The 25,040-nt window shown below is 46.0% G+C and overlaps 9 protein-coding genes across 9 annotated transcripts; 4 read left to right on the top strand and 5 right to left on the bottom strand.

Moving 5' to 3' along the window:
- Positions 1-203: 203 nt before the first annotated feature.
- N7478_006222 (alternative oxidase) lies at positions 204-1,225 on the bottom strand (the record flags this gene model as incomplete). Its single annotated transcript, XM_056922436.1, has 3 exons — positions 204-693; positions 758-1,039; positions 1,089-1,225. The coding sequence occupies 3 exons, from the start codon at positions 1,223-1,225 to the stop codon at positions 204-206; spliced, it is 909 nt and encodes a 302-aa protein (XP_056780473.1).
- A 2,671-nt stretch (positions 1,226-3,896) lies between these two features.
- N7478_006221 (uncharacterized protein) lies at positions 3,897-5,250 on the top strand (the record flags this gene model as incomplete). The annotated part of the gene is made up of 5 exons (XM_056922435.1): positions 3,897-3,950; positions 4,000-4,309; positions 4,368-4,923; positions 4,979-4,983; positions 5,042-5,250. The coding sequence occupies 5 exons, from the start codon at positions 3,897-3,899 to the stop codon at positions 5,248-5,250; spliced, it is 1,134 nt and encodes a 377-aa protein (XP_056780472.1).
- Positions 5,251-6,128: 878 nt separating this feature from the next.
- N7478_006220 (cytochrome P450) lies at positions 6,129-7,876 on the top strand (the record flags this gene model as incomplete). Its single annotated transcript, XM_056922434.1, has 3 exons — positions 6,129-6,447; positions 6,512-7,314; positions 7,370-7,876. The coding sequence occupies 3 exons, from the start codon at positions 6,129-6,131 to the stop codon at positions 7,874-7,876; spliced, it is 1,629 nt and encodes a 542-aa protein (XP_056780471.1).
- A 3,423-nt stretch (positions 7,877-11,299) lies between these two features.
- N7478_006219 (uncharacterized protein) lies at positions 11,300-12,744 on the bottom strand (the record flags this gene model as incomplete). Its single annotated transcript, XM_056922433.1, has 2 exons — positions 11,300-11,952; positions 12,696-12,744. The coding sequence occupies 2 exons, from the start codon at positions 12,742-12,744 to the stop codon at positions 11,300-11,302; spliced, it is 702 nt and encodes a 233-aa protein (XP_056780470.1).
- A 1,043-nt stretch (positions 12,745-13,787) lies between these two features.
- On the bottom strand, positions 13,788-15,230 carry N7478_006218 (uncharacterized protein; the record flags this gene model as incomplete). The annotated part of the gene is made up of 2 exons (XM_056922432.1): positions 13,788-15,059; positions 15,177-15,230. The coding sequence occupies 2 exons, from the start codon at positions 15,228-15,230 to the stop codon at positions 13,788-13,790; spliced, it is 1,326 nt and encodes a 441-aa protein (XP_056780469.1).
- A 2,273-nt stretch (positions 15,231-17,503) lies between these two features.
- Positions 17,504-17,695, top strand: N7478_006217 (uncharacterized protein; the record flags this gene model as incomplete). Its single annotated transcript, XM_056922431.1, has 1 exon — positions 17,504-17,695. One exon carries the CDS (start codon positions 17,504-17,506, stop codon positions 17,693-17,695), a length of 192 nt encoding a protein of 63 aa, XP_056780468.1.
- A 265-nt stretch (positions 17,696-17,960) lies between these two features.
- Positions 17,961-19,214, top strand: N7478_006216 (glycoside hydrolase family 64 protein; the record flags this gene model as incomplete). Its single annotated transcript, XM_056922430.1, has 1 exon — positions 17,961-19,214. One exon carries the CDS (start codon positions 17,961-17,963, stop codon positions 19,212-19,214), a length of 1,254 nt encoding a protein of 417 aa, XP_056780467.1.
- Positions 19,215-19,466: 252 nt separating this feature from the next.
- N7478_006215 (alpha/beta hydrolase) lies at positions 19,467-20,259 on the bottom strand (the record flags this gene model as incomplete). The annotated part of the gene is made up of 2 exons (XM_056922429.1): positions 19,467-19,805; positions 19,858-20,259. The coding sequence occupies 2 exons, from the start codon at positions 20,257-20,259 to the stop codon at positions 19,467-19,469; spliced, it is 741 nt and encodes a 246-aa protein (XP_056780466.1).
- Positions 20,260-20,673: 414 nt separating this feature from the next.
- Positions 20,674-25,003, bottom strand: N7478_006214 (ABC transporter ATP-binding protein; the record flags this gene model as incomplete). The annotated part of the gene is made up of 4 exons (XM_056922428.1): positions 20,674-21,500; positions 21,586-21,705; positions 21,764-24,486; positions 24,543-25,003. The coding sequence occupies 4 exons, from the start codon at positions 25,001-25,003 to the stop codon at positions 20,674-20,676; spliced, it is 4,131 nt and encodes a 1,376-aa protein (XP_056780465.1).
- Between the last annotated feature and the right edge of the window lie 37 nt (positions 25,004-25,040).

Here is a 25,040-nt window from a genome sequence, read left to right as displayed (position 1 = left end):
TCGACATACTATGAATAGGTATGATCCGAGTCCAACTTGAAAAAAAAACCTACTAGTAGTTCAAATTTCGTCCGGAATATCACTACTAGTAGTACTGGATAAGTCGAGAACATCATCATTTGTCTAGGTAGAAGCAAAGAAAAAGAAATTAAATTAACTCTACGTAACTAGCTCATGTGTATGCTCCATAATGTATTCTGCTTTCAATCCCCTCTCACGCTAGACACTTGTGTGCCATGGGAAACCTGTTGTAAACGCTCCTTAACCTGTAAAGCATAAGGATTTGGATCCAAATTCTGATCCAAATCTCCAAGAGTGTGATTAACCTCACAATGCTTAGCCTCGTCTGCCCTCACATAAAGCAACAATGACCGCATACACTGTCGATCAGCTGGCATTTGCCAGTATCGAATCGCCATAGTGGGCGCTTGCAGAGATTCCCACTTCGGAAGTTTACCATTGTCCAAATCTCGAATTGCCTTACTGTATGTAACCACTGCCTCTTCTTCGAGATAGCCCACAAAACGATGGCAAATTTGGGGCGAGATAAGATATGCGAGGGAGAAGCCGCTGAAAAATACACACTGGGCGCCTAGGACCATGAAGCGCATGAGAGGTGTTGGTTCGGCGAGCTGGAGGAAGGTGAGGAGGTGCATTCGTTCATTGTAGGCTTCTTCTAGGAGAGTTTCGATCCTGAAATTATTAGTCAATTGTTTATTTCGATGATGCTTCGCCTTTCTTCTGATTGAGGACTTACCATCCATTGTCTCGTCGCATTTGTCTGAGACTCTTCAGGTGCCTAAGCATTCCGGCTACCATACCTGGCACGCCGGCAACACTCTCCAAGAAAATGAACCTTCTAAGCCACTTTTCTTCTGTCATCCTAAGCTGAGAAGCATCCTTTCTTCCGCTTTTGTAACCAGTTGCGAAGTCCATACCCCATCGCAGAAGACGGACTTTCTGGAGGGCTACCCTATCTTGCCAAGTGGAGGGCTTTAAGTGTGCGGGCACGACGGCGACTACATGTTCTTGTGTATAACTAGTCCCGTTAAATAGTGGAGAAGCAATCGAAAAGGAGGTGAACGTACGTTGGATGTGTCCAGGATGACTTTTGGGGGGTCTTTGTTGAGTGTTTTCTTGCAGGGGTAACAAATGACGGGCGAAGGGCACTTCGCAAAGTTAAACGATGGATACTGTAAGGCTTGGTTGATATAAAAGTTGCCATTTTGGCTGTTTGCTCCTTCAAAGAGAAAAAGGATGTATAGAGCTTCGAGCAGGGGATTGAGAGTGTGCTGTTATGATAGTGATACTATTCAATAGTCGAAACAAAGATACGACCAAATGGTATTTATACTTCGGGTATGCTTGATCGTGCTATGTACAACTTAGAATACGATACTTGATCTAGTATGTTGTTTTGTTGAGAATGGGGTGTTCTCGTATGTACCGCGCAGTCCATACCAGGAAACGCTTCTCACCCTAAATGTCCCGATTGCGGGTAAACATCCGCAGACTAATACCATTATGTGACTCACTTATCTTCTGAACTCTGGAAATTATAGAAGAGATTGTGAGTCGAGAGTTTACTATCGGGACGATCAAAGTTTAGCTATGATGTGTACATCTAGTGATCTTCCGATCCCTCGGGATTAACGGATTGTTTGCGGCGTAGAGGACGAATAAACGTCGAAGACTTTGATCTATTGACGTAGTAAAGTAAGCCACAACACGCTCATAAACGTGAAATTATTGCATTGTGGCGAGCATCGAGCGATTGTTGACTCAGTCTAGATCTAGGAGGGTATAGAAAACTTGCTGATTTGTGCGCATATGGACGCCAAGGAATGCCCCCTTTATTGTTCCACATTTCTACCGTTAGATTCTTCGAATATGAAGGTAAACTAGATTTAAAATCGGTGTATATGATGCTTGAGCTAGTCAAAAATAGGTCCCGTCGGAATATTGGGTGCACATAAACTCACCTGGTCGTGTGCACAGTGCCCGGCAGTGTACTTCCAACTTCATCTTTAGTATTTGTTTTGCAAATCTGTTCACTGCTGCTGCGTCTGCACATGTTGCGAGTGACAAAGGGTTTTTTAGATTGAAAATCATGCGAGCGTGCTGCCGCCCACACATCAGGACGAGGATTGGGCATCCAGCAGCAGACCAAGCTTGGAAAACCTCACTTATGTCATAGAGCTAAGATCCACCGTCGTCGGGGTGTGAAAAGATACGGCCTATTAAAACAATCGTCCCACTTGGTCCTCCCAGAAGCCCAGAATCTCTCGAGTACTTGTCCTTGGTGGAGAATAGATTAAGAGCTAGTAAAGTCGTATAGCGTCTCTGACCACCTTCGCACAGATTCACGCATCCCTAAATTCTAGGGACGAACTGCCTCCACCCCAAGCACCATCAATGGCCATGCCAAGAACATCTTTAGTCTGCCATATGAGATTGCTTGTTGAAAAAGATACCAAAGAAACTGAGCCTCCGCCTGGACGGCCATCTCATCTATTGGGTTTGTTGATGGTAGTATCGAGAGGCTTCCTAGCGCAGAAAGGCCATATAGCGAGACGGCGCTTTTGTATATACACTGCAACAGTTTATTATCTTCTTTTCATGCGACTCTGGTCTCAACACATGCCTCTACTGAGAAGTCATTGAGGGCTTGTATAGATTCGTATGCCTGCGGAACATGCTCTTCTGGCGACATCCCATGCTTAGTTCCCAATGCTCGAAGGTGATTGATGCGCAGGATTTGAATATATGTAAATGTCGGATAAGTATTGATTGCGGATTCATCATTTGAGAGCAATTGTAACAAAAATTAGATGTGATCAGCGTCTTGAGGAGTTAAGATTTGCTCCGCTGAAGGCGAGGAGCTATCTGCGATCACTGATATACTGTGTAAAAGTTAGCTCAGTTCGCCTTCGGGGCTTGACTTTTCGATGGACAGAACCCACTATGCGAAATGAACAACCAGAATAACTGTATCGGGCTGCTCGGCCATTAAGCGCAATGCTAACGATCGCGTAATAAGAATTGTTAAAAACCACAAACACAAAGCTGATTTGATCAAGGGCGTTGTGTGGCTTAGTCAGCCACAGTTATGGGAACGCTCGCGCGTGGTAGATTCGGGTGTGGCTGATGGAGCCAACAATTGAAGTGTATGAGATTGCGGAAACGATCGGTGATATGTATAGTTATTTAGCAATCCGGACAGCGAAGAATGATAGATTTCGTCGACAAGTGTTGGGTTTTTCCGAGTTTCTGGAAACCAGCTTTGTCTTTTTTAACGATTTGTGACATAATTATCTTCGGAGAAAGATGCGAAAAAGGTGATAGTTCGTACTTACCGAAAGGATTCGATATCCAATACTGTGAATTAGGACAGATAAGCATGATTTAGATATAGTTAGAGACAGCTGCGGATGTTTGAGTTTGTCTGTGAACTATATGGATCTAATCCTCCTTGAAACCCCACATCGATGTCAAATTGCTCCAAAGGTTCTTGGTCCCCAAGGTCCCCGAGGGAGATTATAAAAGCAGCAACATATTTGATTGTGTGCGATACACTTTTCTCTACACCTTCAATATGCATAAATCATCAAGTGTCCAAGTCCAAGAAAGGGACGATATAGATGGTCGAATTCCAAAAAATGCAGTTCAGCTGCGAAGGATGTAAGCCGTCGGGTCCCGGAAAAGTCAACTATCGTATGATATTCAATAAAACAGCACTAACACATAAAAGAGCCGACTTCCAAGTTCTTCCATTACTTTTAATTGGATTTGCCACATATCAACTGGATCGGACGAATATCTCTAGCGCGTTGACAGGTGGATTCGAATCTGCAATTTCAGTGAATCAGAATACAATCAACCTTGGAAACCAACTCATGTATATCGGTGTCATCGTATTAGAGATACCATCAAATATTGTTCTCCATAGAGTGAGTGAAAATATTTTACCCAAATTTTTTAATACTAATAAGAAGTCAGATCGGCCCTCGCTGGTGGATTGGCGGCCAGGTGTTCATATTTGGCTTCATTGCGGCCCTGCAGGTTTTCCTTCGAGACAAAACGGGATTTCTCTTGACAAGAGCAATTCTTGGTCTTACGGAGGCTGGCTATATTCCTGGGGCCATGTATACTTTATCAACATGGTATACAAAAGAGGAGATTACCAAGCGTATTGCTATATTCTTCTTTGGAATGTTTGGTGGCACAGCTATTTCCCCGTTGCTGGGCGCAGGGCTTTTAAGACTCGACGGCAAATGTGGGATCTCAGGATGGCAGTGGATATTTCTTGGTGAGTAGTAACTTCCTGTGCTCTCGTTACGGATAGTCTTGATAGCTGATAAATACAGTCGAGGGAGTTTGGTCAATCACTATCTCTCTGATGCTACTAATTCTTCTCCCTGAAAGGAAGATATACCAGCTTATTGAAACAAATGGAGAAAAAGAGAGCGTGGAGATACCGGACAAACACATACGCTTGGACTTGGTATGGAAGACACTCACCAATGTCTACAAATGGCCCCATTTTCTGGCTACTGCTTGTGTATTCTCCACTTGGTGTCCTCTCACAACCTATACACCTACTACAATCATGTCACTGGGATTCACACGAGTCCAAGCTAACGCTTTGGCCGCAATCGGATATTTACTCACTCTGCCTGTTGTATCATTCTTTGCTTGGCTAAGCGATAAAACGAAAAAGCGAGGACTCGCGATTGGAATAGCCATCTTAGCGTACCTTATTTCACTGATTGCGCTTAGGACCATCCAGGACCATGTTGGGCGATGGAGCAAGTTTGGGCTTTGGACGACAGTGAATGGGCTTGCGGTGGGATATCACCCGATCCATAATGCATGGATCCAGATGAACAGTCGAAGCCCTGAGGAGCGAAGCATTGGAGTGGCGTAAGTGAAGAAGAGCCCATAAAGAGGTTGAACTAGGCTAACGGTTATTTTACAGGATGTGTAGGTTACTTTGATTCTATTTACAACAAAACATAGTGAATACTAACAATTTTCAAAGTCGTCATGACAGCCACAAGCGGGCTGATGGCTGGTACACAGATCTTTCGGGCGGATGATTCCTCGGAGCTTTATCCAAGAGGCTTAATTGTTATGATTGCTTTGGTCATAGCAGGGCTCTTTTTGACCGCATTCCAGTGGCTTATCTATTTTATCCAAAACAGAAACGCCAAGATGCGATCTGGATCCCTGGAGGTTAATATTTTATGAGTTATGAGATAGTACATAGTCGCAGAATTTCACAGTGGGTAGACATGAAGAACATATTGTTGAAAAATAACACATGCATAAAGCCAACCGAAGGCGCAACGGGGTACCTAGGCTAGGTCCTTTTTAAAATGGGCTATTCAATAGGACAGCTCGGTCCACTTCAGCCGGGAGGTTTGATTAAGCGTCGAATATGGGGTTCCTTTTGGGCACTAGATTGCCTATCATTAAACTGACACCATGAGCATTCATGATTCATTTGTGGGCCTAATTCCCAGATGAAAAAAATCTTTCATTCTTTACATACATCGCCAGTCAGAGCGCTTAAAGTTCAAATCAAGCTACACGGGCCGATCCAGCCAAAACAACCCGAGAAGTTAGAACACATCCAAATAACCTGAATACTATTCTATATATTCTATAACGAGAATTTTATCAGTAGTATGCCAAAATTGTCCTTGGTGTCGTTAAATGACTAACTAATTACACTCACGCCGCACTTCCACCCTTATTCACCTACAGTGAGCGATCGGGTTGGGGGCGAAATCGTGAATGCCAGCCAATAAGGGTGCCCTGCGAATAAGAATCATTGAAAAGTGGGGTTACGCCGTGCATTCTATTGGCCAGCTCGTAATAATTATGCGTTTACCTCAAAACAATGACAGGGGTTAAACCGCATCTGGGAAACGACATACCAATGCTTTTTTTTTCCCGCTGCGCACCCCCATGCACCACGCTACCTGGAAATGATATAAATTCAAGAGGATTGGATCTCCCTTCACATTATTCAAATTTTAACTCAGTGGCTCATCACACCGGCCATGATTTTTCACGTTTTGGCCCTACTGGGCGGGACCTGGTTAGCATGGAGTCTTATAGCCATGGAATTGAATTACCGTCGCGCCATCGCGATGGGAATTCCTGCGATTCGACAATGTTTTGATGGCTCAAACCTTTTATGGCAGATTGCCGAGTCCCCTGTTTGGACGTTTCTTGATAAGCTGGGGGTGGAGCTTGGAAGTTTTCGATATTCTCGTCGAGGCTGGTATTTCTATGACCAGGCACAAACTCACATTCGTCTCGGTCCAGTTTGGGCTTTGGTATCACCTCGTGGGATCTGCCTTTATATTGCAGATGCGGAAATTGCCAGTGAGATATTTGAGAGGCGAGCGGACTTTATTCGCCCTTTTGAGGCATATAGTACGTTTACAACAGTTAAATTCATACTGATTTCCGAGTACTCGACTAACATGCTTCATTTCAGAAATCCTTGAGGTTTACGGTCCATGTATCTCGACCGCTGACCAAGATAACTGGGCTCGTCACCGCAAAGTGGTGGCCACTCCGTTCAATGAGAGCGCTATGTCATCTGTATGGGATGAAAGTATCAAGCAATCGGAGCAGATGGTTGAGGCATGGACCTCGCCAGGGCATGGGTATATAAAAAGCGCCGCACAGGACACGCGCACGGTATCATTGAATGTCCTCGCTGCCACTGGATTCCGGAAATCGTACCCATTCCAAAGCGCCAATGACCCCCAGAAGGCCAACATCGACAACACGGCAAGCTACCGTGATAATCTACAAATCGTCCTCGATAACATTATTATGTTGTTGGTTGTACCTCGTAAGATTCTTACTTTGCCATTTGCCCCCAATTCATGGCATAAGGTTGCGGAAGCCTCGGCAGGATTCCAGAACTACATGGCGCAAATGCTTGACGAAGAAACAAAAGCTATGAATGAGAACAAAGCAGGCTCTGGTAGCATGGTGACATCTTTTGTGCGTGCTATGGACCTGAATCAGAAGACAAATGCACAGGCCAAAGCGATCAGCTCGTCTTCGAAAGGATTGACTGTGGAAGAGATCTTCGGAAATATGTTCGCTGTCAACTTTGCTGGACATGATACCACCGCCAATACGCTGAGTTTCGTAATGATATTGCTGTCAGCCTATCCTGAAGTCCAGGGATGGGTCTCTGAAGAGCTACAGCAACTGACCCCCGAAGAAATGTTAGGGCAGTACACTAATACCTTCTCGAAACTTCATCGCTGCCAAGCTCTAATGGTATGCCTTCCTTAATCTTTCAACTCATGCCTCATTCTAATATTTCACATTACAGCATGAAACTCTTCGCATATTCTCGCCTGTTGGCATCATAATGAAACGGACTAACCACCAATCTCAACATTTGGCAACCGGTAATAAGAGCATACTTATTCCTCCGAACACGAATGTTTGGATCAATATGTCCGGCATTCACGCCAATCCAAAATACTGGGAAGACCCAATGAAATGGAACCCATCTCGATGGGTGCACACTCCCCCGAATTCAGAAAAGGCATCAACTTTACAAGACGAACGCCTTATAATATCACCGCGATGCACATATTTTCCATGGTCCGAAGGTCCCCAAAACTGCCCAGGTAGCAAGTTCTCACAAGTGGAATTTGTAGCTGTCATGGCACATCTGCTACGTGATCATCGTATTCATGCCATACCGAACCCGGGCGAGACTACCGAGCAATTACGATCAAGAATCCTTGCAGTGACGCAGGATGTGGACTTGCAACTTCTCATACGGATGAGAGACGCGGACCGAGTTCACCTAGCATGCCGCCGTGTTTGAATTGTAGGTCATTGATAAAATGCCAACTCTGAATTCGTCGCTTGCACAATGATTAAGTACATGGAATCTTTCCCATTATCAGTAAGCTGTTCGCATCAGCCCACTTGTAACTGGTTCTTTAGATCTTTTGCCGTGTCTTTTATGGCTGTATGTTTCTCCTGGTACGCCGAAGAAAAAGCCGGCTTCTTTTGCTCCGCCGCCGTCCTGTGCGATTCTGAGTTCTCGTTCTCGAGCTCGTATCCGTTTACTGCGTATTTTGCTCTGACGCCTTCTCCTGCGCCGTGCAGCCACTTCATCAGCACTCTTTCCAGTGAGCAACCCCCACAACCAGTCCATTATTGGCCTGTTAGGTGTTGAGACTCCCTGCACCTTTTTAGAAGATAGGTGACGCGAACAAGAGAAGAAGTGTCTTGGAGAATGAATAAATCGGTTTCTCCCCTGCAATCACATTAGTACCAAATATGATTGTTGAGAGTGTAATTAGTATACCTACCGCGAAAAGAAGTAATAATTGTTTAATGATGGGTTCAAAATTTGAAGTCCTCTAGGCCATGCGACATTACGCAGGCACAGACTCGCGATTCCAATAATCCTTTCGTATTTTGATTCAAAGTCGATTAGGGACGCTGAGCGTTCAGATTTGGTTTTCCGCGAGCGCTCGTAATCGTTTAATAAATAAATTTTTCAACACATGGCTGTGCTAGAGTTTGAAACTAACGACGAAAAGGGTTCAACGAGGCGAAAAGTGGGGCTGATAAGGGACCAATCTACGCGTTTATTGGCTACGCAATTTGGGGGGGGTAAGCTGTCCGAGCCGTGCGACATCAGCTCGCCTACAGGCGATCTCAGCGCTGTTTGTCAGCAAACCATACACCATAGTTAGTTACCTGGTGCCCCTATCCTCAATCCTTTCGGTCGTTCGAAATGGCCGCACAAATTCCAGGCTACTCAAACATTCTATCCCCACACCTGAGCCGTGCATCACGTATGCAGTGCAAAGGCTGTCTTAAGGCGATTGCTAAACGTGCTACTATTTTAACAAGCCTTTGCTTTTCATAAAAACCCGCGCACTAACTATTGGAAGATACCGGAGTTCCCACCAGTAGAGGATGCGACGGCTGCAGAAAGTCAAAGAAGAAGGTCGGCCTGTTTTCCATGGAATCTCCGATTGGACGCATTGCACTAATGAATAAAGTAGTGTGACGAACTTCAGCCCTGTTCACGATGCGCCAAGCGCCAAGATGTCGGGGAAGCGGACAGCAGCGCTACAAATTCTAGTCCCTACAGGTGCCACAGGGGGCGCCTGACAAGCCCACACCTATACCGTTGTCTCTGTCTCCACTCAACAACGGTTAGGCTCCACATCTCGCACGTGCCCAATGACACACTTACTTTAATGTGTGTTAACTCTTTGAAAATTCGTGATGTGCGATATGATATCACTTATTAAGGATCTTTTCTGAGGGATTTACCGCGGCGACTCGGGTCTAGTCCTGTTTTGGATGCGGCTAGTATGGCTCTCATCTCGTCTCATCCTTATTTTCAAACTAAGGATGTTCCCCCTGTGGTTTTGTCACGATTTGGGAAAGCTTTGAGAACGCTGAAAGCTTGTTTGAATGATCGGAAAGAAGCTCGTTCTCCGAACACACTTTGTGCAAAATACCCAATTGCTATCTGCCAGGTATACTAAATAAATCAGCACGAATCTCTCATTCATCTCCATCGTGAACTTGTTACTAAATGATGGATTTAGGGCTGGATAGGGAAATCTGGAAAACAGCGATCAACTCATTTAGAAGCTATTATGCACCTTCTCAAGGCAGTGGACCTAAATCAGTATGAAGCTGGATTCCCAAGCCCTAACTCTATGTGTTCCCGTAGTACGTCACTGTGCACTTCGGCATTTCTCCAGCCTACAAGTCTCTCGCCGAATCCTCGAAATATGTACTAATCAAACGAAAAGATTTTAGAAGTCATAAGAGATCCACGAATTCAATTACCCAGAGCTTTCTGGGAGCACATGGTCGTCCTACTACAACAAGACCCTCCACCTCCACCATACAATGCTGTTCCCCGTCCACATTTAACCGTTCTAGAACTATCAAGGTTTCCAGAATATCTAGACAACCCACACCTGCACCTTCCCGAAATAACCTCTACATCTAAAGAGTTACAAAATGACTCTCAAAAAACATTTATATTTATGGGCTCAGACCTGATGGCCATGCTGCCTGATATCCTTCAATTCCGATATCGAGCCACATATACCCTTGTCGCTGCCGTGGCTCTTTTACTAAATACAATCCTTCACTCATTTGATCCTAAGTGATTATACTACACTTACGCGAGAGTCAGCCTTCCTTACCCAGTTGGTCATTGAAGGCGCTGATCTTGCAGCTTGTGATCGCCCGCTTGGTGCAGCATATATTCTCCCCTGCCTTATTATTGCGATAACTGCTTCGGATGATCAACAGCAGACAGCCCGGATTAAGTCTAGGTTTATTGATTATCAATCTGATTTTAAAACACTCGAATGGCGGAATATTGTTGCTTGGCTGAGAAGCGTGTTCGAAAACCACCGCATGTTTGGCCATCTGGTGGAAACTGATTTGGATATTGATATCTCGGATTTGGGCGTTCCAGGTGGTTGCGCGATGATGTGAGCGAATATTTGTTCCAAAGGAAGAGACTCACGATATTTGATACTCCCATACTTTTCAATTCAATAATTTTTATTATCATTATGGGCAGATGATTTTACAACTCTGACGGAGTTAGCTTCATAGCCTCCACAAACATTTATAAATAGATTATCATGTGTCTCATTATGTGTATCATCTGAAGTACGGCATACACATCAATCAAAACCACAGAGCACCAAAATTCTTACAAAAGAAATTTAGCAGCTGTATCCATAATCTCTTCTTGTTCCTTTGGCCACCCGAGAATAGGTCCTATGGCGTAGATATCGTGTGACAGACCTGGGCTCTCCAAACATTCGATCTTATTCCCATCGATAGAAGACATCGATGTCACAAAGCTGCTAGCAACGTCACGCAACACTTCAGCACCTCCAGCCTGCACGAGGATTGGCACAGGTGTTGCGAATGGATGCAGTGCTGGTGAAAGGTAAGGGTCATCCAGTGGTACGATGTTAGGTGGTGCAACGGCTCAGGCGCCCCACGCAGCCATTGCGCCTGTACAATAATCTGTTTTCTGATTTCGATGAGATTGGAATGCCTGCCCGTCGCCGTCAAAGCTATAGTCCTCCGATGGAGAAAAGATCAGACAGGCTTTCGGTGGGGGTAGGTCAGCAAAGTCAGTTTCGCGAATATCCCCCGAAGCCAGATAACGTACCAAGGCCAGTGCGATCGTAGCTCCTGATGAGTCTCCTGTAATGACAATTTGTACGGGGAAGACATTCTACTCCTTGACTAGGTAGTGGTATGCCGTGATTGCATCTTGCATTGGTCCAGGATAAGTAGTTGGGTTCTTCCCACCTGCCAGACGATATTGTACCCATAGTGAACGCGTACCGGGCCCAACTTTCGCGTTGATCTTCCTGGCAATCGCACTGCTGTCTTCAGGGCGACCTGTCATCCATAGGAACGAGCCGGAGTGAAATGAGAGAACGACGAGCCCCTTTTCATTAACGTCTGTGTTTTCGGCGGACGGGTGAGGATACCATGTTGCTCCGATCTTTTCTGGCTTGGCGGTATCACTTGCAAGAGGTCCACGGTATGACCTGTCGGGGGCGGGAGTCATGACCACCCATTGAGTACCAAGGCTGTCTGCCTCCAAGCTCAAGGGTGTGGTTGTGCCGGTGGCCGTGACGAGGTTGCAGAATCTTTTCAGAAGTCGAGTGAAGAGAGCCTGGCGGTAGGTCCATGTTTTGGACTGACGATTCGAAGGTGGGATATAATAAAAGAGGTAGAATGTGACAAGAGGGATAATGCGGAGTAAGAATGCAAATGAGTAAATGAGAATCCAGGCCGTCTTGTTCGCCAGCCTTTGGGGAGGGCATTGTCGTCTGAGAACCGTCGTGCCATGTCTTGTTATTTGTTTTTTTTCAAAGACTGAAAGTGAGGTTGAGATGAGTGTGTGACTGAAGATGACCCTCTTGAAAAGGGAATTGACAACACGGAATGTTTATACACTTCCGACTGTTAAGTTTGGGCTGTAGAGTTCAGTAAACTCTCTCATTACAGCGTTATGCCACTTCCGCAGATCATGGGGCCACAACCCTATGCTGAATAGAGGTGGATATCAATACATATAGCATAGCTAAACCTCATTAAGCAAAATTTACTAAGACCGTAAATAGATTTGGTCCCAGTCCTTTAACTAGACAATATTTGTTCGAAAAGTAATCTTTTAGCTCTCACAAATTGTTCAAACCTCATTTGCTCATACGTTTCTCCGCGACCTACTATGTAAATAATGCGAAGGTAAATGGGAAATGCATTTTTTGGCCTCTGTTATACGGACCTATGGATTAAAAGTAGTGTGTTGGTCAGGCCCTTTTGCCTAGCTGGGGGCCCCGAATGATACCATGGCCTCCAGTCTGTTGAGTCGAATAGGAAAACCTCCACTATTGTTATGCTATTTGTTTAGCGAAATTAGGCCCGCTGCTTTAGGGCCATGCGTTGCAATAGGTTAGCATGCTTGTTGCGACTAGAAAACCGGGTTCTGCCTAAGAGCCAAGAACTCCAGTGCGCTTGTGCGGCGCTGGAGACGAATTCGCGAACTTCTAGAAGTAGGCGTCCATGCATTATTGACATCATGATACACTTTGTGGCTTTCATACTTTCAATCGTACAGACATCAGTGAGGCTAATCCGTAGTTCGGTCGCACTGGTAATGATCATTGAGGGTACTGAATAAGTATGTCTGCCGAGTGCAAGGTTCAAGTTCAAGCTTTAGTGTAATGCGTGCGAAATTTGAAAATATGAACCTGACGCTTTGCTCCCGAAGACCCAAGGTCGGACAGGTAATGTTCAATGTGTCTTAATTTGAATTTGTAGAAATTCTCAAGTGTTTCGACGATCTGTTGACTCCGTCGGGAAATGTGTTAAACTTTATCATATGATATAGTCTTCGCTAGTTCCAAGGTTCGTGGAGATACCCGAGCCTCAAGCTTTATTCGAAGATTTATAAATAGAACATCACCTAGAGAACCCATCGTGTCTATCTCACTGCTGACAATTCTTTATAGGAGACCAAAAGGTAATCGCTTATACTCATATTTTTTCATAGGGAGGAATTGTAGGCTTCCATGGTTGAGCAGACACCAATGCTCAATGCTCATCCCGGCGTGAAGTGTGCCTAGGTCGGGGGACATATATGATCGCGCTTAGGTGATTTATTCGTTAAGATCATATATTGCGAAGGCATTGCGGAATATATGCATCTTTCTCCGCATCAGGTTATCTTGGCGACGAAGAAGAAACCGTTTATTCGGACTGCTACGGGAAGCGTTGCACGGCTTCAGATTGTGAGGTTGCACAAGGATGAAGTGGCTGCTTTGTTTGAGTAGATACAGGGGAATGTGTTGCACATTATTGATCAAGGCTGAAAGGGCGGTTGTCATATTAGAAATTCTACATACGATTAACGAGAAGATTCTGGAAGCCGATTCGATCGAAATGAGGTTTTGTATTATTTCATTCCTTGACGACTGCCAATGCACATGTGCAGGACTTGCTTACCGGACCCGACGCCCCGTAATACTCCAAGACCGAAACGTAAATAGATAAATAGAATCAAAATAAAAACCTAATGGCAGCATAATCACAAACGCCTTGCTAGGTTAACACGCGATGAAAGAAAGGATATCACCAATGGATGAATGCTTAATACAGGTCGTGAATCATGTTCAATAATGAAAATGTAATCTCCCGTTGGAGATTAATCATGAGACAGGGGCATGCCCGGTTGTGGATCCATGACCAGCCTCTGAAACAACAGAGGTACGGACGGGACCGGTTGGGGTATCCTGGCCGTTTTCTGAGTTTGGATGATCCGGCATTGTAGGGGTTGTAGGGGTTGCCGGCGAGACAGCGATGGGGCTTGCAGCGTCGATGCTTATAGATGGCAATCGGGCAATAGAGGGTAATCGCGAGGGAAATGGTTGGTGGTTCTGGTTGTTTTGCTCCCGAACAGGACTCTCGTACGCGGGCGCATCGCCCCAATCAACATGAGCGTAATCAGGGGGTGGCGGGATATTAAGAGCTCCGACATCCCCATCTTCTAGCTGTGAAATTGGGCGACTTGAACCTCGAGTCGAAGTAGGGCGCAGAACGAGCGGATCGCTTTCTGTCATACCGGTCTCGGTTGTCATAATTGACGAGGCCTGGGATTGCACACGGGAGCGATAACTGCTCTGGTGATCCATCAGAGAAGTTGAAGATACGCTGCTGGCTGCGTTATCTAGTAGGGGATGCTGGTCGGATTCATGTGAGTCGGCTCGTAGGCGAGATCCGTCGTGACGCACATGCCCGAGTGACGCGTAACTAACGCTGGAGATTCGTCGGTCCCGCTCACGGGACTGCTGTTCGGCGATAACGGTCGATGCACTGAGCGATGTATTACTGTTATTTGCCTCTCGGCGACGATCATTTCGAGCCCGGGATTCCGCTGCCAGTTCTTCGAGGCGTGTTGAATCACCGCGAGTTCGTGCGTCTCGTCTCTCTTGGCGTCGAGATTCCCGATCGGCAAGTTCCTGGCGACGCTGCAATCGAAGTTGATACAGTGACTCCATTTGGTCCTCGCGACGGGTTTCTTGCTCCTCCGTGGTCTCGGGAAATTCCACCACCATATCCATTCCTTCGCGTTCACCCTCTCGCGCGATGATTTGCTCGGTCGGCTTTGGACTAGGTGAATAGGCGGGCAGGGTAATGATTGATCGGATAGATGTCTCTCGCTGCACACCAGCAGACGTAGTAGTGGTCATTTCAGGCGTTCTCGGCCCACCACCCTGATATGAGGTATCTTGTGTCGCATTTTGACCTCCCTGGGTCGGAACCTGACCATATGAGGCGCTACCGGGATGCCACTGCTTCCATTTCTGTTTGAAATACTGGCCGGGTATATATTTTGGCTCGTAGTGCCGTTGGCGTAGGTACCGAGCTAGAAAAAAGCTAATCGCGCAACAAGCGAGAACGAAGACGATGGTCACAAAGATCTAAATGGTTCAGATAGCGTCAGTAGATGTGGTGAGCCGGGGGTGGCTGGAATGTGCAGCCAACAAGCCGATCAATAGATGCGTCGGATGCGGGCGGCAACTGGAAAATAAACATACAACAATAAATATACTGTTCTTGTGGTCGATACTTCGTTTCTGTGGGATATACATTATGGGCAAAGGGCCCTTGACCTGAAGGCATGAGAAATCTCCCCAGATTTCAAAGATGTCGAGAAGGAAGAAGAGAGAAAAAGAAGAAGGCTGAGGGAACACAAGACAAGTCAGCGCCAGCGTAATCAATTCTAGGCACAAGTGGAGTCGCGCGCCCCGGGTGGATTCTAATTACCCAAGTGCAAAGTGGGGACTGGACTGGAAGCGTTGGACCTCGTTAGTCTTGCGTGTCAGGAAACCTTTCTCTGCCAATCCGATCGGCTCAGCCCCGGCCGCCTGAAAGGTCGGTGTCGATCGTTGTCCAGTCGCTCTTGTTGTGTGTGCACGTCCCCCTTCTCTATCTTCAATTCCCCCATAAAATAACGGAAGCAGATCCTCGTTCCAGACAGAGATCCACCGTGCAGGAAATAGTGGCTTTTTTCAACTGAAACGATGTCTTGCTCGGGGTCTCCGTCATAATTTCGGCTCGTGGATGGTCGAACTGCAGAGTCGCTTGGTTGCAGGCAGTACGCAAGGGTATTCACATCGTGTTTCCAGTTCCCCTTACGTCAAGACAAAAAAAGAAGCAACAAAGAAGACTGCCACTAAGGTATAGAGAGGCTTTATCTAGGAGATGTTAATCAAAGCTAAATTAAAATTATTCTGACACTAGCGCTTTATATATCAGTTTCAATAGCCGTGTACGCTTTTTAGCATGTGCATATATCGCGCGGCATCGAATGCCCAGAAGTCTCAGACCTGTCTCGAGAGCCCCGAAGGATTCTATCTTAAATGAACTTCCAGAGAGGTTCTGACGCGGTCAATCCCTGTCAGCTTAGATGCTAATTTGTCATTCAGTGGAGCCATCAGTGCTGGTCAGCCCTCGGCGTTCATCCTGTCCACATCATCTTTGTCAGAGCCCACCTGCAAGCGTACAGCGCAAAGACATCTCACATCACGCGCTTGCAGTAGTCTCTTTGCGCATAAATGATATGCAGAAGCTTCTTTATTGGGTAATTTTGGTGGTTAAAGGACATTTACTGGCGAGAATTGCGATCGCCAACAAGCCTGGATTCAACTCATGGTTCTTTCAGCCACCCAGCCCCGATATTTATTGTAGAAGTGGGAGATATCAGTCAATCTTAACTCGCTAAAAGGACCGGGGGGTATCTTTCTATTAATCAAAAATTATATCAGAGAGGGTGGGACCCTAGGTAAGCCATATATAAACCACATGTATACTACAATCTCAGGCTCGCAGGTCCCCTGGCCTATCGGAGAGGCAACAGAGAAGAAAAATCTGCCTTGCTACATGTTGCCACATGGTGTGGTAGTATACCAAGAACCTGGAAAGATCATATTAATTGGTCTCAGCGAACCATTAGTCATTCTAGTTCTTCCAAGGATGCTTAAACGTGGCATTCTAGTGAAATCGTGACAGCATGACCTGTATAGAGTTGTTCCAAGCCCTGATAAAGATACCTAGCGATTGCATGGATAGAATTTCGGAATAAATGGCAAGCTTCAAAACTTTCTTATGAGAAAGGCTCTCTCTATTATTAATTTGGCTGAGTTGGCCCAACATCGAATGCACTTCCTCTGAAGCGTCATCAGCCCTTCGCCTGGTTCCAAGTTCCTCTCGGCTCCAAGTCTTCAGCTCTGTATACTTTGTAATTATCACTCTATTCCTAACGCGCATGCCGATACTTGAGTTCTCGGGGAAGATCTCATGTAACATCCGACGACGACTCATGACTATGGTATTACCATATGGCCGCGAAATAAAAACCCTTCAAACCAGCCAACAGGAATATCACAACAGGGCGACTGATCCACAATTTATGCAACAAGCACGCCCTTGAAAGCCACATGTTGTAATCGAAGGTCGATACCGCCAATCTCTTGCCATATAGAAGAAATGAACCATTTCTCAAACCGGAGCTTCCTCGCCCAAGATACCTCAAGCTGAAGCCTAGGCCACCACCAGAGAAGGGGAACACGCCCAGTGATCAAGCAGATCAAAAAACTATTCCGTATAGACAAATGCAGGATTCCAGTGTCGCATTAGGATATATTAAATTGCCATGGTGTGAAAAGGTACCATCAGACTAAGCCCCTTCCAGGGTCCCATAACAAGATAGTGAAGAAGCCAAGTAAACATAGAGTTCATTGATCATCACGCCCCTGCAACAGTTGACAACCTTCAAGCCGCATAACCATTCAACAATCCCCGGATTTTGCAGCTTTCGGAGATGGTACTCACTTGCGGGGGTACCCCCGCACTCGGGATCGACATGTTGCGAGCACAAGATCATATGCGTCCACGGCATGATCTCGTCGTGGCGTCGGTCGGCGCCCTCCAAAAGGATTCGCCCGCTTCGGTTCCCGACGCGTTGCCCCGTCCCAGCAATGATCGACACTTTTGCATTCGCTACGGCAAAGTTGATCCAATCAATGTTCAATTCACTTCTGTTGTGAATTATTGATAGCTATCGCAACCTTGTATCACCGGGTCCCGTCAGCCTGCCCTACCAAATTCCAGGAAATGCCAGTTTCTGGACAAGGACGGTTGGCCGAAAGAAGTATATAAATGGGTCTGTTTGCATACGTTTTCTTCTTGCTTTTGCTTATCCGAGACACTGTTTGTATCTGGCCCACTTTGAGTTTGCGTACCTTTGTTTTACTCTTCCATAACCCAAGTTTTCGGTACATACAGAGTACATCAGTTGTTGCTCACCAACCAAGTTCAACATGAGTACTCTCGACTTCGCACTCGTCAATAATACCGGCTCGGATACCGTGTATGCCTACATTACGGGCCAGGCAATTGATAACAATAATGCTCTCGTTTTGATACAGTCAGACGGGACGACCGCCTACTATCCAACGTCGCCATCGTCAACCCAGACAGCCTTATCTCAAGATTGCGCCATCCCACTAGGTGCATCGGGGAGTACGAAAACAGTCACCATACCCCACATAGCTGGAGGCAGATTGTGGTTCTCACGCGATGCAAAGCTAACCTTCTATGTGAACCCTGGTCCTGCGCTTGTGGAGCCCTCGTCATCCAATCCCTCGGATCCAAACTACAATCTATATTGGGATTTCTGCGAGTTCACCTGGAACAGCTCGCAGCTCTACGTGAACATCACCTTTGTTGACTTTGTCTGTCTTCCTATTGCTCTGGCATTGGAAAACACCTCTGGCACAACTCAAACCGTCGAAGGCCTCCCAGCAAATGGACTAGACACTATCTGCACTGCGCTGACAACCCAGAACAACAGCGACAGCGCAGGATGGAATGAGCTGATCGTCACAACCGGCGGTGCAAACCTACGCGCAGTCTCCCCGAACACGGGCATAACACTGACCAGCGGATTGCTCGGCACATACTTCGACTCTTACGTCGACCAGGTGTGGTCGAAATACGCCGACACCACACTGACAGTCGACACGCAGGGAGCAGCCGGCAATCTAACCGCCAATGTTACCAATAATCAGCTGACATTCTCATCCGACAGTATCGCCTATGCGCAGCCTTCTACAGCGGATATTTTCAGCAATAGCTCCGGTGCTTTGGCTGTCGTTAGCAATACTACTCAGAATGCCGTTTCAGCACGACTGGCAGCTGCATTCAATCGATCTACTTTGTTGATTGATAACAACCAACCCGAAGGCGAGGTTGTGTCTACTTATTACACTAATTCTATCACGAACCACTATGCGCGCATTTGTCATGCTACTGCCCTTGATGGTAGAGGATATGCATTCCCTTATGATGATGTGGGCCCGACGAATGGTGCTGATCAGTCTGGGGCTGTTTATGATGGTAGTCCTAAGCTGTTGACGGTTACTGTTGGTGGTCCGACAAGTAGCAACTCGACTAAGAAGTCGACTAGCAAGGATGACACGAACAAGTCCCCTGTCAACAAGACTGAGAAGCAAGGCGTATTTCAAGGCTTGAAGAATGTCCTCCGGAAGCTTTCCTGCACCAAGAGAAATTAAGCAGGGAACGCACCACCACGCTCGTTTATGTAGTACTTGATTTTGTGAAGATGGTCTTGTATATTTCCAGATGGCATAAGGACATTCGCTTTTGTATATAGCAACTTGAAGTTAGTACCGAGACCCTCGTTTAAGCTTTTGAGTATTCGAAGCAGTTTAATAGCAATGTGAATATTATTTTCTATCTGTTTTGACAGAACTGATCAACTCTATGTCTGTTCAATATCACCAAACTCTTCAAATGTTCAATACTCATATCTTTTCCCCAGCCTGTCTCCGAATGAAGTTCAGAGTCTCATCTGGCAAGACAAGCCACGGCGTGTGACTCGTCTTAATAGATTCCGTCTCAATATCGGCACCCAGCCCCCGCGCCTGCTCTACCATACCTTTCTGGACTTCAAATGGAATAGCCTGATCATCTTCACAGAGCAAATAAGAACAGGGAATCGTCACATAAGCAGTGCCCGTCGCCGGACTCAGTTTCGTCAACCACGAATGAGGACGCAATTTGCTCGCCCACTCCTCCCCATCAGGTACATCATGGAAAAAGCGACCGACGGGATCAGCCACCGTAAGAGTCTCAGACTCCGTCTGTTCTGCCATTAGCGAATTCTTCGATTTCAAAAGCCACAAATCAACTTACATTGTGAATATACCAATCAGGCGGTGTTCCGCCAAAAGCCCCAATCAAGCTCTGTCCGAGAGTAGGAAGAAAAGCGGAGATGAACGCTATACGCAAAACGCCACCTTTTTTGCCTTCCTTCTCACGCTCTATCTTGCTTAGTCCATCAAGAGCACTGCTCACGGGTAGACCAGACCAGCTGTGGGATACGACGAGGACATCTCGGCCTGCATCTGTTTCATTCTCTACTAGCGAGCGGAGAGCTGAGATATCGGGGTCCAGCGACTTTGTTTCGCTTGCCTTTTGAATAGAGGGAAATGCGCATGTATGGCAGGTATATTTTGGGAGTTTGGAAATGATTGTGTCGAAGGCTGTTGGTGGATACCATGCCCCTGGGCAAAAGATGATGGTTGGGTTTGACATTTGGGTGGATTGAGCAATTGCAACGTATGCGTCTTAGGAGGTGTTTTTGATTGAGGAATTTTTATGCTCGCTAGGTTTATCGCGTTTTTTTTGGAATGGAAGAGGGGATAGTCCGACTTTAATTTATAAACTGGTATCCGCGGATTGGAGCGACGAGGGGAGCTTCAATTGAGGTGGATTCAAATCCACAAAAACGAATCAGAAAGCTTTTAATACCCCATTGATGGAGTCTTTGATTAACCCTAAATGGTAGAGGTATAGATAATAATCAAATCAGGTCAAATAAAATGGAAATATTAGTGCTTACAAGCTAAATTTTAATATTCGCAAAGTTGAGTGGAATTCAAATGTTGATCTAACAGCGGGATACCCGAAGCCTCTCGCACTACTTACCTATTTCCTCAGGGTCATTCATCAGCTCATAAATTCTCCTCCAATCCTTTGGGAAAGGGCGTTATGTGGCCCGTCCTCAACCACAACTCCTTGGTCTAGAACAATAACGTGGTCTGCAATCTCAATCATCTCCCTGGCATGTGTGATAATGATAACCGTTAGATCTTGGCGTGCAAGAACGAGCTTCTGAACAGTTTGACGAACTATCTCGGCGCCTGCTGGATCTAGACTAGAGGTAGCCTCGTCTAATATGAGAATCTGAGGGTGACGTAGCAATGCGCGTGCGATAACGACTCGCTGTTTTTGGCCCCCAGAAAGACCGATCCCGCCATCACCGATTACAGTCCAGTAGCCTCGTGGGAGAGACATGATAAACTCGTCAATTCCAGCTGCCTTTGCTGCATTCCGAACACTTTCCATCGACGCTACAGGAGAATCGGATTCGATACCGTAGCTGATATTGGCGTGGATAGTTCCAGGAAAGATAGTTGGTTGCTGTGACACGATGGCAATTTGCGATCGTAGAGTGGGGACATGTAGATGCTGAATGTCCTCTCCGCCCATTGTAACTGTCGAATCTGCACTTCGCGATTCTGGGGACTCATACAGTGCTAACAGTAGTGAGGCTATGGTTGACTTGCCAGAGCCGGAGCGCCCCACAATAGCGGTGCAGGAATTTTGAGAAATCTTCAGCGATACATTTTTCAGAACTAACGTATCGGGCCTTGAGGGATATCTGAAGTATATGTTTGCAAGCTTGATAGGTGTTAATGCAGATACGATCATAGAGCCACGATGTTCGTGTGAGCCAAATGTGGGAAGGTGAGCGAGTTGGAGGAGACGAGTGGCTATCTCGCGAGATGTGTTGATTTGAGGAACTTGAAATGCAATCAGTCATTGAATTCAAAATCGATTTAAAGACTGGGGACATACTCCATGATAGAATTTGTGCTGCGTAGCCAATACTAAAAAGCAACAGCGAGAACACCTTCACCACGTCGTCCACGGTAAATTCCGAGGTAGCAAGGACAGCTCCGAAGTAAAATATTAATGCTAAATGTCAATCTATGTTAGTGAAGAACTCTTTGGTTGAACAATTCTGTTAACTCACCACTGGCAAACATAACAGTGGATTCCACCATTCCAAACAGAAGGCCAGTATACAAAGCCCGCTTCAGTCCCACTTTCAGACAAGCCGTGACAGCGCTAATCTGCTTGGAATGGAAATAGGTCTCAAGAGTTAGTGATCTCACCGTGCGAATTTCCGAAAATGTTTCCGTGAAAACATCCGATGCTACTCTGTTCGCTTCGTTGCATTTCCTTTCCCATCGGCCATTTGTCGATTCAAATCCTCTCGTAACTGCATAAATGAATGGTCCGCAAGATAATGCTACCAAAGTCAGTTTCCAGCAAACCACTAGACTCCATAACACCGCCAGAACCATGATTGCAGCTGCAACTATAAAGAAACCAGCAAAGCGACCTAGCAAGTTACGCATGTCTTCTCCGTTTTGATCCAAATAAGATGCAATCCGGAAGGATCCGTTTCCATCGTCTTCAAACCAGGCTTTTGGCTGATCTAGAACGCGTTCAAAGGCATTGATTCGCAGTGTATCCATCCAGGCCTCGGCGCAGAATTCGAGAAAATAATGCATGAAGAATGACGAGATCCCATCTCCAAGTGATACACCTAGAACAGCAAGAGACCATTTGCTTGCTAGACGCGCGCTATCTTTGCCGGCATAGAATGTTCCGATTAACTGTGATAGGCAGTAGGAAAAGACAGGAGTGGCACTTGCGTGACCCAGCGCTGATAGAACTCCAGCGAGAAGGACCAATCGTTGTTTGGGTGTCAAGTTGGGTATTATGGTACCCATTATTCTAGCTAGCGGGAACGGCTTGCCTGCTTTTGTTGCAGTTTGCGGTGGTTTTCTTCTTTGATCTCGGTGACGCTTCCCTTGAGTGTGGCTAATTCTTTGAAGTTTCTCAGGGGATAAAGAATGCATCGGATTGTGCCATTCTGTAGCCGTAGAATTTAGTTCGACCATCTCAATACTTTGATCGGCTTCTTCGTTATCTTCCGACGAGAAGGGAGACGTGAGATCTGGAACTGAGCGACTAAATTTTAGTTGGAAGGTGGGAGAAGCCATTTCATCTCGAGTAAGACTTTCTCTGGAACTGTTCCCATCGATTGAATATCGCCGAGTGGCTATTTCAAAAGTGCTCGAACGAAACCCCGGGGGAATATGATGTTGTGCCCATGATAACTTCCGCTGATGATGAACCCTTTTAGGTATTCGCACGCTGCTAACGGCTGATCTACTAAATGACGAATTTTCATTGGCTTGAAAATTGGCCGGGTCGCTTTTTTCGTCACCACTCTTGACGGAAGGAGGGAGATAGATCTGGCATCCATCGCGATTCTCAAGTTCGTGTCTAAAGCCTGAGTGTTTGATAGATCCGTGCTCTAGGATATAAACGAAATCATCCTCTTGGATCTGGGACATTTCATGGGTGATAATAATTGTTGTCTTGCCTTTGCGCCATCTTCGTAATGAGTTCATAACTGCTACACGGTTCGTAGGGTCCAAAGCACTGGTCGGCTCATCCAGGATTAGGATTGGGGTATCGCGAAGCCTCGCCCTAGCAATTGCTACTCTTTGTCGTTGGCCGCCGCTAAGAAAGCTTCCACCAGGCCCTACCGAGGTATCAATACCTCGTGGTAATCCTTCTATGGTGTTTTGGAGCATTGCAAGCTTTATTGAGTCTTCGATGGCTCTCTTTGGAACCGACTCTCGATCCTTGCGTCCAAAAAGAATGTTTTGTCGAACGGAATCGTTGAACAAAACAGACTTTTGTTCCAAAAGGGTGACATTATTTCGAATCCAGGTGATATCTAGTGAGTTTATCGCATGTCCATCGATCAGGATATCTCCAGAGGTTGGTAGATAAAATCTCATTAGCAACTGATTGAGGGTGCTCTTCCCTGAGCCACTTTTTCCTATGACAAACGTTGTCTCTCCAGCTGGGAAGAAAAATGTTGACGGGTTAATCACACATGTTTCGGGTTGCGATGGATAGGAAAACGATACCTGCATATGTGTTAGAAAGTAGAGCAGGCAAACAGAAATTTTCTTCGCATCGCATTCCACTTTTGAGAAAATACTTACATTGTTGACCTCGATATCTCCGACACAAAGACTTGGGTATGCTTTACCATTTACCTCACTGCCTATGGCATCTTTCGCGCGCTCAGTCATCATTCTCTTGAGAACGACACTAGCAAGTTTTCCTTTTTCCATGACAATAACTTGGGGAAGCACCTGCTCGATGGACTGAGCCGCTGTTGTACACGCCCAGAATGTAGTAATAACATCACCAGAAGATAAATTCCCCGTGCGAGCAAGGTAACTACCATACCAGAAACCCTGCACAAACATACCAAACATCATCCACCTTATGAGTGCAATCTGTGTAGAGTTCAATCTCGCTTGTCTGAGATAGTGGATTGCAGATTGTTCAATTCGGCTGGCGAAGTTTCTTGACTCGAAAGCCTGTCCATTCAAACATTTGACTGTGTCAATGGAAGCGATGGCATTATTTGCAATTTTGGACAAATGAGTGAGTTCGGCCTGTTGTGCTATGAGACTAGGTCTTATCTTAGTAGACAAGTATGCAATGATCGAAGAGAAAATAGGAATTCCTGCAAGCGTGACAAGAGAAAGTTTCCACGAGATAACCAAGGCGAGTATTAAAGATGCAACTGATCGACATCCGTATTGTAGAAGAAGGCCCAGAGGCTGGGAAGTTGCCAATTGCAGATCATTGATATGACTGTTCCTCTTCGTTAGCCAGTTTCCTTGGAAGCATCAAGCTCGAAAAATGCTTACGCTTGAATTCCTGACAAGAACGCTCCAGACCCTTCACGTTGTGCTTCAAACCACTCCACATCTCGCCGCAGAAGCTCCACAAAAACCTTACCCCGAATACTTGAAGCTTGGAACTCTCCAAATGCAACGAATATCATGAAGTAGGCACCATTCAAAAACCAGCCAGCGGCTCCCAGTCCTACTATGCCCAGGCAGTTGGTAGCTATTTTCGAATGCAAAGTGCCTGCGTCAGACTGTCCAGCTCCAAATGTTGTGAAGGCCTCAAATACGTTTCCTAGTAGGACCGCTAATACTGGCGTGACACATCCGGCGCAGAGTGCGAATAATGATCCGGTGATAAGAATTGGTAGATGCTTCCTAGATGTGAAGTTGAAGAGAGACTTCCAGCTAATCTGAATACGGACTGGGTTCTCCTCTCCATCCTCTCCTCTTTCAGAGTCTGTGCAAGAGGAATGCGACATGCTGCTCGAGATAGAGTGTACATGACGATTAGAAGAA

Source organism: Penicillium angulare, assembly GCF_028827245.1.
Source record: "Penicillium angulare strain IBT 27051 chromosome Unknown utg000004l_segment0_segment0, whole genome shotgun sequence".
NCBI classification, from domain to species: Eukaryota; Fungi; Ascomycota; class Eurotiomycetes; order Eurotiales; family Aspergillaceae; genus Penicillium; species Penicillium angulare.
The sequence above is the reverse complement of the archived record's forward strand: the minus strand, read 5'-3'. Positions and strand labels throughout refer to the sequence as shown.